Source organism: Lithobates pipiens, unplaced genomic scaffold (assembly GCF_037356315.1).
Source record: "Lithobates pipiens isolate NorthernLeopardFrog02 unplaced genomic scaffold, aLitPip1_a1.2 Scaffold_8, whole genome shotgun sequence".
Classification (NCBI taxonomy): domain Eukaryota; kingdom Metazoa; phylum Chordata; class Amphibia; order Anura; family Ranidae; genus Lithobates; species Lithobates pipiens.
The window spans coordinates 320081080-320096943 of record NW_027507903.1 but is presented as its reverse complement, the minus strand read 5'-3'; the positions used below and the strand labels follow the sequence as shown (position 1 = coordinate 320096943).

General features: G+C 43.9%; 1 protein-coding gene across 1 annotated transcript in view; it reads right to left on the bottom strand.

Moving 5' to 3' along the window:
- Positions 1-15585, bottom strand: part of NSG2 (neuronal vesicle trafficking associated 2) — a 117580-nt gene extending 101995 nt beyond the window's left edge. Inside the window, exons 1-2 of the mRNA XM_077472860.1 lie at positions 15357-15585; positions 14931-15081 (exon numbers count right to left, since the gene is read on the bottom strand). Coding sequence (XP_077328986.1) covers positions 14931-15059 — 129 coding nt within the window. The 5' untranslated portion in view covers positions 15060-15081; positions 15357-15585. The remainder of the gene's footprint in view (positions 1-14930; positions 15082-15356) is intronic.
- Between the last annotated feature and the right edge of the window lie 279 nt (positions 15586-15864).

Below are 15864 nucleotides of genomic sequence, written 5' to 3'. Positions count from 1 at the left end.
TGTTGCTATTCTTGAACTGCCTGCCAACATGCTGGAAAAATGTAAATAAGAGAAGGGAGCTCAGTTACAGTAGGTGACAGCATGAAAGCCTGCATTCAAAAATCCACAATCCACCTTTAAAGAGGAAGTAAACCCTGATGAGTTTACTTCCTCTTTCATTCCCTGCAAAGGCAAAGCATAATGGACTACTATGCATCGCATAGTAGCCCATTATGTGTCACTTACCTGACACAGGAGCCAGCAAAGTCGCCGCTGTCCCCTGTAGTCCGCCGCATCCATCTTCTTGGTGGGGTCTCGCAGCTCCGCCGCTGTCATTCGGCGAAGCTGCGATGACGTCACTCCCGCGCATGCACGGGAGCCGACACGCGCGGCAGCTCCGTCGCTGAGAATGCCGCGCTCAGTGCATGCGCCGTAGACAGCGGTGCTTGTTTTCGGGCAAATATCTCCTAAACCATATAGGTTTAGGAGATATTTCTTGGACCTACAGGTAAGCCTTAATCTAGGCTTACCTGTAGGTCAAAGTGGTTTGTAAGGGTTTACAACCACTTTAACTGTGTAATGATCAGAAGGTTCATGTGGTTATTGTATAAATCTATAGATATTGTTAAATGGCCCTCCAAAGAAAACATAGACCGTATAGGTAATGTGTTAAATGTGGGTATGATCAAACTGTGCACTTATTTTAAAGTGGTTGTAAACCCTTACAGACCAATTTGACCTACAAGTAATCCTAGATTAAAGCGGGAGTTCCACGTTTTTTGTTTTTTTTAAAGTCAGCAGCTACAAATACTGCAGCTGCTGACTTTTAAAATAAGGACACTTACCACTTCGGGTGCCACCTGCGATGTCGGCACCCGAAGCCGATCTCTCAATCGGCTCTCGGGTGCTGCCACCGCCATCTTGGGTATGGGAATCAGGAAGTGGAGCCTTGCGGCTTCACTTCCTGGTTCCCTACTACGCATGCGCGAGTCGCGCTGCACAATAAGGATGGTCCCCGCTGTCTCTGGGATCCGTGTGTTTCCCAGTAGACAGCTGGGGACCCGCAGGAAGTGGCGTAAATATCCACAGATTCTGCGCATATCTATGCTGGAAGTGGGTGCAAATACCTGTACTATACAGGTATCTGCACCCCCCTGGTGCCAATTGTGGCGCCGGAGTGGGGGAGGGTTCCAATGAGCGGAAGTTCCACTTTAGGGTGAAGCTCCGCTTTAAGGATTACCTGTAGGTGCAAGAAATATCTCCTTAACCTACACGGTTAATGAGATATTTTACAAAAAAAGGGCACCGCTGTCTATGTAAGGTTGCCACCTGTCCAGGATTCACCCGGACAGTTCGGGTTTGGAAACATGTGTCCGGGTTTCAGACTGCCTGAAACCCGGACACTTTATTTAGCCTGGACTATGGCTTCCCAGCAGGGTTGCTGGCTGCAGTTGTCTTGGCTCTTTCACACTGCCCAAAGCCAGCACTAATAATCCCCCCCCCCCCAACACACACAGACAGGAGAGGAGAGAGAGCTCGATCTGTAACTCTTTCCTCACCCCTACCCCTCTGTGTCTGCCCACACTCCAATCCCCAGCACTGTGCCTCAGAAAAGTAAAGTTGGAGCTGGAAATTTGAAGTCCAGCAGCCTCAGATACATCTGGATGAGAGGTGCCAAGGGGTGAGTAAGCTCACCATCCATCCCTGTCGGTGACTGAAGGATCCCCCCTTCTCTCTCCTGCATCTGAGTAAGTACACTCAGGCAAATCAGGGTTCTCAGAGCACCCCTTACATCAGAGTTCCCCTTTACACCAGAGGCCACCGTGTTTCCCCTTACATCAGAGTCCTCTCCGTACATCAGAGTTCTCCCCTTAAATCAGGGTTCCCAGAGCATCCCTTATGTTAGAGTTCCCAGAGTCCCCCTTTACATCAGAGTCTGCAGAGTCCCCCCCCATACAGTATAAGGGAACTCTGCAAGTTCAGATGTAAAAGGGGAACTCTGTGGACTCTGATGTAAAGGGGGACTCATGTTATTAACTTCATATGATTAGAAATGTTATTTAATAGCAAAATATTTGTATAGTTTATACTATAAAAAACAATTGCCGTACACCCCTAAAGCGTTCGGGTTTGACTTGAAGAAAAGGTGGCAACCCTATGTCTACGTCTCGCATGCACGGGCTCACCGGGCAGCCTGCAAGTGAAGGCAAACCTGCCGACAATGGCGGCGCATGCACCGGAGTGACGTCACTTTGTCGCATGCGAGACCCGGAAGTCACTCCGGGATACATGGCAGTGGCGGAGATGAAGAACGAGGACCTCTTCGGGGGCTTCGATCTCAGATAAGTTATTCATAATGAGCTAGTATGCTATGCATACTAGCTCATTATGCCTTTGCCCTGCAGGGTTTATTTTTATTTTTATTTTGTTCAGGGTTAACTTCCTCTTTAAGAGGTGTGGTCAACAACACCCACACCACCTTCCACAGCTACAAGAAAGTTGCACCACCTCCCTCTTCCTTCCCTAAACAGATAATAACAGACAGCCAATCCCCTTTACCAACCATGTCAAGCCACCCAACCCCCCTCCAGCTAGAGCATACCTAGTGGCAGCCCTCTGTCTAGAGTAGGGTTGCCACCTTTTCTTCAAGTCAAACCTGAACACTTTAGCGGCGCACAGCAATTTTTTTTTATAGTATAAACTATACATATATTTTGCTACTAAATAACATTTCTAATCATATGCAGTTAATAACAAGAGTTCCCCTTTATATCAGAGTCCACAGAGTTCCCCCTTTACATCTGAACTTGCAGAGTTTCATTTCACTGTAAGGGGGCACTCTCCAGACTCTGATGTAAGGGAGATGTCTGGGGACTCTGACATAAGGGATGCTCTGGAAACCCTGATCTAAGGGGGAACACTGAGAACTCTGATGTACAGAGAGGACTCTGATGTAAGGGGAAAGACTGTGGCCTCTGGTGTAAAGGGGAACTCTGATATAAGGGGTGCTATGAGAACCCTGATTTGCCTTAGTGTACTTACTCAGAGGCAAGAGAGTGAATGGGGGAAAGTCACAGATGGATGGATGGTGAGCTCACTCACCTCTTGACAGTCAGCACCTCTCATCCAGTTGGATCTGAGGCTGGTGGACTTCAAATTTCTGGCCCAAATTTCCCTTTTCTGAGGCACAGTGCCAGGGATTGGAGTGTGGGCAGACAAAGAGGGGTAGGGTTGGGGGGAAGAGGTGCAGATTGAGCCCTCTCTCCTCTCCCGTCTGTATGTGTTTGGGAGGGGGGGGGTGTGTTAGTTCTGGCTTTGGGGAGTGTGAAAGAGAAATAATGTGTCCGGGTTGCAGACAGTCTGAAACCCGGACACATGATTCCAAACCCGAACTGTCCGGGTGAATCCTGGACAGGTGGCAACCCTAGTCTAGAGGCAGCTTGCTGGTTGCAGGGGGGCAGAAAGAGACAGAAAGTGTCTGGCCATCACACAGTGAGAAAGGAAAGTGGTCAGCAGGACTTTAAATGAGGTCAATCACTATATAAAGTAAACCTGGTATACCCCAACGAAACGCGTCGGGCTTACATAAATGCATGATGTCCATACAGATTATTTTATGTCTCTTATTTTGTTTTACTCTAGACTTTGCAACATCATTCAGCCCTTCCAGTGGCCCACATTGTGTAGGAGTTGTTTTTACTTTGTTATGCTTATTACCATGGTGTCAATATTTATATGCAGTTTTCAGCATACCCTGCATGTATGCGATTATGTAAATGCATTTTTGTGGTATTTAATATGTTATACATGATTCCATATGTTTTTTTTTTTTTTGTTGAAACCCATAAAAGCAACACTGTTCTATATCTTACATGTTTACTTTATATAGTGGAGATGACCAAAAAATATATGGAATGAAGCATATATAAATGATAAATGGATGACGTCCAGGTTAACCTTCCTCAGCTGGGTCAGCACTCCTTCACTCTTGCAGAAGGAACTTCTTAAACTTCAAAAGACTGCAAAAATCCTCTGTACTGCACTGAAGTTGTGTTGGATTCAACTTCTTAGCTGGCTGTGGACGGTGCCAAGTCAGCTGGTGACAATACGGTTTGGACAGACTGGGTCTATAATGTGCTTCATATCGAGACCACTGAACAGATTATTATCTTGGAAACACCGCTATGAGATGGAGTGCTGACCCAGCTGAGGAAGGTTAACCTGGACGTCATCCATTTATCATTTATATATGCTTCATTCCATATATTTTCTGGTAAGCGCATTCAACATATGGTGACGGGTATCTCACGCGCCTTGGAAAGTGTTGAACCACTGTGGTGCTGTCATTTAAGAACACTTATGTCCGTTATTTGGATTCACCTGTGAACTTTTCTTAAATTGGACTTTTTATTTTTATTTTATGCCATTTTTGGCTTTTTTGGTCATCTCCACATTTTTTGAAGTCTATTGCTTAATTGTACTAGTCTTTATTTTTTAATTTGAATTTATATTATATATGTAGGGGAGGGTTGGCGCGGCTTTGTATATTCTTTATTACTGTTGGGTGCCATATCACTTTTATTGCTGCTGCCTATTTTTGTTAGTTTCGTCAATTTTACACTATTTATCCTAGCGCAGTTTACATTTTTTCTACTTTATATAGTGATTGACCTCATTTAAAGTCCCACTGATGACTTTCCTTTCTCTGTGTCTAAAATTTGGGATGGAGGTAAATTACTTTTGGTGCCTTGGACCACATCATTCTTTACGGCCATCACACAGTGGTGAGACTATAATTGTTGCTGAACAAAAGATTATAGTGCACACATACAAAAATGTCATTTAAATCCTACAAGGCTACTTAAAGCACCTGAACATAAAAAGCAAATAAGCAAATATGGGGATTTGGTCACACCATATGGCCATACAGTGCTTTAGCCCACTAATGCGTCAAAGTACCCCATTTTCAGTGGGTCCTACACTATTTATAAGAATGAAAGATCCCACTTCTCAACCATGGGAGAAATACACTCCTCTTGGAAGAACTAAAATGACTCCTCCTATAACTCAGGTGGACACTAATTAGAAGTAATGGTGGGGGATGATGGGGTGCTCAATCGAAAGGGGTCTGGTCATGACCCATATAACAGACAAACAAAGACTTGGGGGCACACTCTAGCTATGCATCACATTAAAGATGGTGCTGCTATAAGCTATGACCATACAAACAGAACAAAAGATTATTTCTCACACATATAAAAATGGCATTTAAATCCTGCAAGGCTATTTAAAGCACCTGAACATAATAAGCAAATACAGTGGTGTGAAAAAGTGTTTGCCCCCTTCCTCATTTCCTGTTCCTTTGCATGTTTGTCACACTTAAGTGTTTCGGAACATCAAACCAATTTAAACAATAGTCAAGGACAACACAAGTAAACACAAAATGCAATTTGTAAATGAAGGTGTTTATTATTAAAGGTGAAAAAAAATCCAAACCATCATGGCCCTGTGTGAAAAAGTGATTGCCCCCTAAACCTAATAACTGGTTGGGCCACCCTTAGCAGCAACAACTGCAACCAAGCGTTTGCGATAACGTGCAATGAGGCTTTTACAGCGTCCTGGAGGAATTTTGGCCCACTCATCTTTGCAGAATTGTCCTAATTCAGTTACATTAGAGGGTTTTCAAGCATGAACGGCCTTTTTAAGGTCATACCACAACATCTCAATAGGATTCAGGTCAGGACTTTGGCTAGGCCACTCCAAAGTCTTCATTTTGTTTTTCTTCAGCCATTCGGTGGTGGGCTTTGGGTGTTTAGGATCATTGTCCTGCTGCAGAACCCAAGTTCGTTTCAGCTTGAGTACACGAACAGATGGTCGGACATTCTCCTTCAGGATCTCTTGGTAGACAGCAGAATTCATAGTTCCTTTTATCACGGCAAGTCTTCCAGGTCCTGAAGCAGCAAAACAGCCCCAGACCATCACACTACCACCACCATATTTTACTGTTGGTATAATGTTCTTTTTATGAATTGCAGTGTTCCTTCTACGCCAGATATACTTGGACACACACCTTCCAAAGAGTTCCACTTTTGTCTCATCGGTCCACAGAATGTTGTCCCAAAAGTCTTGGGGATCATCAAGATGTGTTGTGGAGAAATTGAGACGAGCTTTGATGTTCTTTTTGCTCAGCAGTGGTTTTCTCCTTGGAACTCTGCCATGCAGGCCATTTTTGCCTAGTCTTTTCCTGATGGTGGAGGCATGAACGCTGACCTTAACTGAGGCAAGTGAGGCCTGGAGTTCCTTGGACGTTGTTGTGGGGTCTTTTGTGACCTCTTGGATGAGTCGTCGCTGCGCTCTTTGGGTAATTTTGGGCGGCCGGCCACTCCTGGGAAGGTTCACCACTGTTCCATGTCTTCGCCATTTGTGGATAATGGCTCTCACTGTGGTTCGCTGGATTCCCAAAGCTTTGGAAATGGCTTTATAACCCTTTCCAGACTGATAGATCTCAATTACTTTCTTTCTCAATTGTTCCTGAATTTTTTTTGGGTCTCGTCATGATGTGTAGCTTTTAAGGATCTTCTGGTGGACCTTACTGTGTCAAGCAGCTCCTATGTAAGTGATGCCTTGATTGTGAACAGGTGTGGCAATAATCAGGCCTGGGTGTGGCTAGAGAAATTGAACTCAGGTGTGGACAACCACAGTTATAGTATGTTTTAACAAGGGGGGCAATCACTTTTTCACACAGGGCCATGATGGTTTGGATTTTTTTTCACCTTTAATAATAAACACCTTCATTTACAAATTGCATTTTGTGTTTACTTGTGTTGTCCTTGACTATTGTTAAAATTGGTTTGATGTTCTGAAACACTTAAGTGTGACAAACATGCAAAGGAACAGGAAATGAGGAAGGGGGCAAACACTTTTTCACACCACTGTAAGCAAAATATGGGAATTTGGGCGCACCATATGGCAGCACTGTATGGCCATATGGTGCGACCAAATCCCCTTATATTTTCCCTTTAAAAATAACAAACATGTTATACTTACCTGCTCTGAGTAATGATTCTCCACATAGCAGCCCCCTTCCTCTTCTTTTTGGGTCCCCCATCAGCGGTCCTGGTCCCTCCCCCTACCGAGTGCTCACAATAGCAAGCTTCTTGCTATGGAGTCACTTGAGCAGGCTCGATCCAGTGACATTGTACAATGGATGTCTCCAGTAATATTTATATACATATCAGTAATGACAGCCTTCACATTTCCATTAATAGAGGGGTTTTAATAGTAATTGTTGTGTTCACAACAGCCAAAAACCTTGTCCATGCTTCATTTTGAAATAGCGCAAATGTTTGATATTTTTTTTTGTTTGTTTTTTTCTACTTATGCATTTATATATTGCTATTCATACATAGAAATAAAAAATGAACATCTTTTAATAAGCTCCAATGTGCAAAGCAAATCTTGTGTCCATGTATAGTTGGTGAGCATCACTGTTTTGTAATAGGATAAGTAATGTTGTTTGAAGTAGAATTATGTCATAATATTCTGATGAAATAATGATCTTCTAGATACTTACAGAAGTTCCCTGAGGAAGAAGATATACTCTATGAAACGTGTCGGAACAGATTATCTTGAATAATGAATATAAACATGTGATAAGCTGTGCAACATTATATTGTTTTAGAAAGTCTCGAATGATATTTTGTGCAGTCATTTTGACTTGTTTTATCTATTTGTAATAAAGTAGTTTTTATAAAAACAGTTAATGTAATTGTGTTACCTCACAGACAACTACAAAGCCATGAACGTCCTACATTACCATGCATGAGGGTTTCCTCCTTAAGTGTCCTTTGTGACTATAATTTAGGATGTCGCTGTTGATTGTTGTCCTAAGAGCTTGTATATATACTCTATTGCCGAGTACACGTGGTCGGATTTTCCGACGGAAAATGTTCGATGAGAGCTTTTTGTCGGAAATTATGACCGTGTGTAGGCTCCATTGGACATTTTCCATCGGAATTTCTGAAGCACAAAATTTGAGATCTGGATCTCAAATTTTACGACAACAAAATCTGTTGTTGGAAATTCCGATCCTGTGTACACAATTTCGACGCACAAAGTTCTACGCATACTCGGAATCAAGCAGAAGAGCCGCACTGGCTATTGAAATTCTATATTCTTGGCTTGTCGTACGTGTTGTATGTCACTGCGTTCTTGACGTTCGGAATTTCCAACAACATTTTGTGTCCGTGTGCATGCAAGACAAGTTTGAGCCAACATCCGTCAGAAAAAATCCCATTGATTTTGTTTGGCGGAATGTCCGGTTGTGGGTATGATGAGTACGATGCATAAGATGATTGTCTTCTTTGTGTCTTTAGAGACACCTATGTTAAAAAAAAAAAACATTGAAGGGGTTGTAAAGGTTCGTGTTTTTTCACCTTACTGTATCCTATGCATCAAGGTGAAAAAACACCTGGCAGTCACTGGCCCCCCAGCTCCCCGTTTTACTTCCCTGAACCCCTTCATTCAGTCAGTGGGGAAGCACTGTCTCTCCACTGGCTCGCGACTCTTGATTGGATAGATTGATAGCAGCGCAGCCATTCGCTTCCGCTGCTGTCAATCAAATGCGATAATGTGGGCGCTGGGGTGGTGCCGAGTCCTGCATTCATCCTCTATGGATGCCGAATGCTGCACTTGAGAGCGCGCCCGCAAGGTAATCTCCCGAGAGAGCGCTTCTCCCAGGGGGTTAGCTGATGAGGGGAGGAGCCACGAGAGCTGCCGAGGGACACCAGAAGAGCAGGTTTGGGTCCAAAGCGAGCTGCACAGTGGAGATAAGTATGTTATGGTTTTTTTTAAAAATTACCCTTACAATCACTTTAACGTCTCTGCACATGCTGTGAACAGGCCCAAAATATTCTACGTGTCAAATCTGAGTGTTTTTTTTTATCAGTATTTGTGCACATATGGTGTGAATGAGGCCTTAAAGCGGGAGTAAACCCGCTGGCATTTTCTTTTTTTTTTTAGACCTGCAAGGGATAAAGCATAATGAGCTAGTATGCACCTCATACTAGCTCATTATGAAATACTTACCTTAGAACTAGGCCCCGATATCTTGGCGTGTCTTCCAGGTATCACAGCTTCGGCTCTGTGAGTGGCCAGAACCACGATATTATCACTCCCGCGCATGCGCGGGGGAGATTTCTTTCCGGTAGGGCCTGACATCTGCGGGGCTTTCAGCCGAAAATCCCCTGTGCACATGCGCCGCTGCAGTCAGTGGCTCATTGCAAGGGCAATATCTCCTAAACCATACAAGTTTAGGAGATTTTTTTTTTACCTACAAGTAAGCCTTATTATAGGCTTATCTGTAGGTAAAAGTAAAAAAAACACTATACAACCGCTTTAAAGCTGAACTCTGCATGGTAAATAAGGACATTCAAGGCCCACCCATATTTTGAGACTGGCTGCCAGGATAGCAAGGGATAAGGCAAGTATTCCTCTTTGTCATATCCTTCTAGAGTCTAGACCAAACAAAAATTAGACCCTTACTACCAGGGGTAGACTAACAACTCATGGGACCCCCAGGCAAAAGGAGATCATGGGGTCCCCTGTGTCCCCATTCACACCCAAGCCACACCCACACAAAGCCTCACCTACATATTATGCTGGCCACATTATATGTGTTTGTGGCAGCCATCCTCCACATATTGCAGCTCAGCTGCACAGAAGGGCCCATCAGCAAACTGCAGAAGCTGTTGGGCCCTTATGTTAGAAGTACAGCCAAAGTTCTTTTGGACATATTCTCCAGTGGATCACAAGAGTGCAATTCATTCTGCACTCCTGTAACCTGTTTTTTTTAGCAGAAGCCCGCTGTCAGCTGACATCACAGAGCCAGTCCAGGCTGAGGAAAGCTCTGCTGAGGGCCTGAGCCAGCTGCTCCTGCCCCCTTCACAGCCTAGAGCTCCAGTGAGTGGGGGGGGGGGGGGGGTGGTCAGAGCAGACAGCGGCCCTCTGCTCAGAGCGGAGGGGGAGAACTGAGCGATCAGAGGTCTTTGATCGCTTAGTTCTCAGTTTTAGAGCCGGCGGGGGACAGAGGCAGCATTGGATCAATGCTGCATCCACCTCAATAAGTATGATTTTATGGGAAAAAAAACTTTACTTCTCTTTTAAAGAATGAGCAAATGCCCAAAGAGAGAGATGGGGAACTAAGAAAGTAGGATAGAGATGGAGGAGGAGGGAGTGAGAGAGAGGGGTGTATGGGAGAGAGAGGGGGTGAGAGAGGGGGGGTGAAATAAAAAGGGGGTGAGAGAGAGATAGAGGGGGTGAATGGGAAAGAGAGGGGGTGAGCAAGAGAGGAGTGAGGGAGAGAGGTGATAAAAGAGCGAGCGAGAGAGAGGGCATGGGGGGGGGGTGAGAGAGAAAAGGGGTGAGAGAGCGATAGAGGGGGTGAGTGGAAGGTGAATAGAAAAGAGAGGGAGTGAGAGAGGGGTGAGGGAGAGAGGTGCTAAAAGAGAGAGGGGGTAAGAGAGAAAGGGGGTGAGGGGTGGTGAATGGGAAAGGGAGGCAATAAAGGTAATGTGCATGCCTATGAGAGGTACCAGGAGTCTCTCATGGGGCGGGGCCCCCTACTGGCTCAGGCCCTCGGGCAATGCCTGAGTGCCCAAATGGACAGTCTGCCCCTGCTTACTACATACAGGGGACCAAAAAAAAACTGACAGAGATTTAAGCGCCCCACAGCAGGTATGTACAAATGCAAAAAAATATAAACACACACAAATACAGTCCACATAGCCTTAAAGTGATTGTAAGCCTTTGCTAGTACTAACACCAAATTTCAGTAAGTCAAATCAGGATTGAATGCTGTGATCTTTGTTTTCTTTTAAAAATTGCCCTTACTGAACTATGCAACCTCATGCCTGCAAGTCACATGATTAATCAAGTGATGTTGTCACCCAGTGTCTGTGTTTCCATGGCAATGGAACTCCCTCAGACCTGGTAGCAGACGTCACTTCCTCCTTTCCCCATCCAAGAGCAGGGATGGGTGTGGGGGATGTCCCTGTACTGACTGCGGGGGATACAGGCGCACTGTGTTCTTGCACAGCGTGCCTGGATCTTTAGCGGGATGGCGAAAAATGTAAACTGACCATGGTAGCATTGATCAGTTGCCATGCTACCGTGGTCAATTTACTTGTAGTAGGAGCAGCACAGGCAGGATCAACCAGGTAAATCAGAACATCTACAGTCAGTAATAAAATACAGGTATGAACTCATTTTAAAGAGATAGTGTAATATTTTTAACCTTTACAAACACTTTAAGTCACTGCAAAAGTAGCCCATCTAAAAAGGAGTGCTTGGCCAGTCATGACTACATGTTAGCTGATAAATCACAGAGCATCAAAAACCTTGTGCAGGATTTAAAGTTGTCTAAAAAAAAATTCGTAAGCCACTGCTGACCTATTCTTTTTAAAAATACAAATTGTCTGTCTGTTATGTTGATCCAAAACCCTTTTTTTGTTCAGTTTAATAATCAACTGACCTGGAACAAATACAATAATCTAGCGCTTATATTCCTTTCTGATTTTACCTGCTGCATACTTGTTCCAGGTCTGAATTTCAGAATGTCAGTGGTGGAAAAGCAACTAACATTTTCCAAAGGGGGACAGCAAATGGAACATCCATAATTTTCTCAGTATAGTTTTCCCCTAACCATGACTACAAAAAAAAGTGCTACCTAATTGCAGTAAACAAAAAAAAGGTCCCCTGACCTGCTAGGCATGTGCTTTGTGGTATAGCTGCTTAAATCTCAGAACTGGGTGGCCAAAATGGCAAAACTTTTAGCAGATAAAACAGCTAAAAATCTCTCATGTATGTTATATGTGTACCTAGCTTGTAGATACCAAATATATACATACAGTATATGGCATCTATATATTAAAGTGATATATTATAAATATATTATAATAAATAATAGCAACCATCACATCTAAGACTGCTAAGCTTAAAGAGGAGCTCCAGTCTCTCCCAAAAAATTAAAAGTCAGCAGCTACAAATACTGTAGCTGCTAACTTTTAATATAAGGACACTCCCCTGTCCAATGTCTTCACCTGAGCTAATTCTTCAATCAGCTTTAAATCCAGGTGCTGATATCTTAAGTAAGGGAAACCGGCAGTAAAGCCTTCACATCCGGTTTCCTACTGCTCATGTGCGAGCTGCTCTGAGCCTTGTGAATGGTTTTGCAGTCTTCTGTGACCTGTGATGTGACCCAGAAGGCTGCAGGGTGGGAGGGGTTGGGGGGAAGGAGGGAGGGCCAAACTTCCGCTCAGATAACCACATTGAGCTGACTGGAAGAGGGAGTGAGTACCTGTCAAAACCAGATACCCAATCCCCCCAAAAAGTGAAAAAGGTGGCAGTGGAGGCAGGGAGAATGCTTTAACCACTTGCCGCCTGCTATATATGGAAATTACGTAGGCAAAGTGGTTGTGTTATCCTGACCAAATGTCACATGGTAAGGATAACAAGCTGCATTGTGGCGATCGTTGTTGCTGCGTGTCAGTCTGACACACTGCAACTCCGATCTAGGTAAAGAGTCTCTGATAGAGACTCTTTACCACGTGATCAACTGTGTCCAATCACAGCTGATTACAATGTAAACAGTAAGAGACATTTATTGGCTTTTTCTCACTCGCGTCTGACAGACACGAATAGAGGAGAGCCAATCGGCTGCTCCTCTGACAGGGGGGGTCTGCGCTGATTGTTTATGAGCGCAGCCCCCCCCCCCCCCCCGCAGATGCCCACCATGGACCACCAGGGATGCCACCAGGACCACCAGGGCTGGCCAACACTGATAACCACCAGGTATGGCATCCCTGTGTGCCCACACATGATGCCAATGTGTGCCCACAAATGATGCCCAACAGCAATACCTGCCAGTGCCTCCTAATCAGTGATGCCAATCAGTGACATCTATCAGTGTCAATGTCACTCATCAGTGCCACCTATCAGTGCCCATCCATGCCCATCAGTGCTGCCTTTCAATGCCCATCTGTGCCGCTGAGTGCCCACCTGTACCACTTATGAGTGCCCACCTGTGCCACCTATGAATGCCCATCAGTGCCTATGAATGGTGCATATCAGTGCCACCTATCAGTGTCCATCAGTGCCGCCTATCAGTGCCCATCAGTGTTGCATATCAGTGCCCATCAGTGCCACCTCATTGGTGCCACCTCATCAGTGCTCATCAGTGCCACCTCATCAGTGCCCAGCAGTGCAGCCTCATCAGTGCCCATCAGAGACGGAGAAAACATATTTATATACCAAATTTTATTACAGAAACAAAGGAAACCTTTTTTTTTCAAAATTGTCGGTCTTTTTTTATTTGTTTAGCAAAAAATAAAAACCACCAGAAAAAAAGCTCTATTTGTGGGAGTATAATTATAAAAATTTTGCTTGGGTACAGTGTAGCATGACCATGCAATTGTCATTTAAACAGCGACAGCGCTGAAACCTTAAAATTGCCATGGGCAGGAAGGGGAGAAAGTGGCCAGTATTGAAGTGGTTAAATATATCAAATGTTTTGTTCCTGAATTTAGCTATCCTTCAAGCTGCACTGCTTCTAATTTGAAGGGTTAATCATCACAGGGTTTTACAAAGAGAGTCTCTTTGCATTTTTTTCCCAGTGAAAAACTCATTTTGGAAACTCAGACAATTGGAACAGCACAACATTTTCACGGCCTTGGTTACTTGAATTATCTTCAAGGAAGGAGAATTTCCAAAAACACAATAGTAACCAAGTGAGCATTTTTTTTTTATAGTTCTGATTTTGTTTTTGACCATTTACCAATGCTTGCCAGTGTCAATATCTGTCACAAGGCACTCGTATCATAATTATCCAAAACTATTGTCAAGGTTAGAGATATATTGTATGGAAACAAAACTTATCCTTGACATTAAGCATTACAACCAATGCCATATTTCACACAATATCTGAACATCACAGGAGTTGAAAGCCAACAATACTATGTACAAATCTCAAGAGTGGAAAGCCAACAGTATTACCTAAAATCACAAGAGTGGAAAGCCAACAGTATTACCTAAAATCACAAGAGTGGAAAGCCAACAGTTTTACCTAAAATCGCAAGAGTGGAAAGCCAACAGTTTTATCTAAAATCTCAAGTGTGGAAAGCCAACAGTATTACCTAAAATCTCAAGAGTGGAAAGCCAACAGTTTTACCTAAAATCTCAAGAGTGGAAAGCCAAGAGTTTTATCTAAAATCTCAAGAGTGGGAAGCCAACAGTATTACCTAAAATCTCAAGAGTGGAAAGCCAACTATATTACCTAAACTCTCAAGAGTGGAAAGCCAACAGTTTTACCTAAAATCTCAAAAGTGGAAAGCCAACCATATTACCTAAAATCTCAAGAGTGGAAAGCCAACAGTATTACCTAAATGGAAAGCCAACAGTATTACCTAAAATCTCAAAAGTGGAAAGCCAACAGTATTATGTAAAATCTCAAGAGTGGAAAGCCAACAGTATTACCTAAGTGGAAAGCCAACCGTATTACCTAAACTCTCAAGAGTGGAAAGCCAACAGTATTACCTGAAATATCAAGAGAGGAAAGCCAAGAATATTACCTAAAATCTCAAGTGTGAAAAGCCATCAGTAATAACGATGATAGCTCTACTAACTGGTATGAATATTAGCTGCTTATATATGCCACACCTGAGTCTGACACTAGAAGCAATAGCCTTTCACTGGAATATTCCACCAAATAGCAATAGGTTAGCGTCATATGTTACTCATGTTCCCCCTCCAGCTCTGACATAAAGGGGTCTTTAATTTAAAGAAAAAGGTGAAGTAGGCAGGCTGATGGATTTGACACACGCATACACACACACACACACATACAAATAAAGAAGAGCCCTGTAAGTCAGTAATGGATCCATTCCTAATAATATTACCTTCTCTGGAGCAGAAAACTGCAGATGATTTACATCCAAGGGTGTGATCAAAGGAACCGTCTGAAAGCCATCTTCAGCAGAAGCCTCCTTAGTGTTCTTGTCACTCAGATTGCTCCCTAGCTTCACCATCCTGATTCCTCTCTTCCCACACCTAGAGAGCAGCAAAATGTCCAGGCTCAGTCATATGCATCCTTTATAAATGGAGGGGGTCGGGGCTCATCACAATAGTCATGTGCATGCAAAAATCCCTTTTCTATAATACTAATGTATGACAGTAAAGCATACACAGTGCTATGCAATGCCTGTAGACTGGATGCCTATAGAGAAGGCTTCTTATTACATGCGCAGGCATTGTATCATTGAGCACAGCTAGGGAGTGTCTGCTATGGAAGGTGTCTGATAAAGCTGATAAAAGCCAATACTCACGATGATGAGAAGCTGTCTGTCTCTGTCCAGGCTGATAGGAGCAGAGCCGAGCGCTCTCCGTGGTGCTGAATGCAGACAGCGATCCTACAACGACGGCTTGTGACAGCTTGTAAAGCCGAGCGGGGCGCCTATTGCAGCACACTCTTCCTGCGGCACTCGCTATCTAGCGCTGCTCTCCCCGTTCGCCTGTATAAGCTCGCCCTCTGCTGTCCAAATACGAGAAAGCAAGAGGTCCACAGAAATTTCATTTACTGACCAAGCAGCAGGGAGAACAGACGGACAATGTTACCTAAATATAGACATTTAGCCTGGCTGGGTTTATTTCTAAAGGTTGGCACTGTAAAGGCTTTATAGTGATGACTAAAAAAGGCGAAAGTCCAACCATTAGGAGCATTAAAGCATGCTACAGCTACTCTTGCTGTAGCTATGAAATGTTACAAGCCTATTCTTTACAGGAATGAGAAAAGTATTCATCATGTTTCCTTAGAGACCAGACAATGCAGAGGTT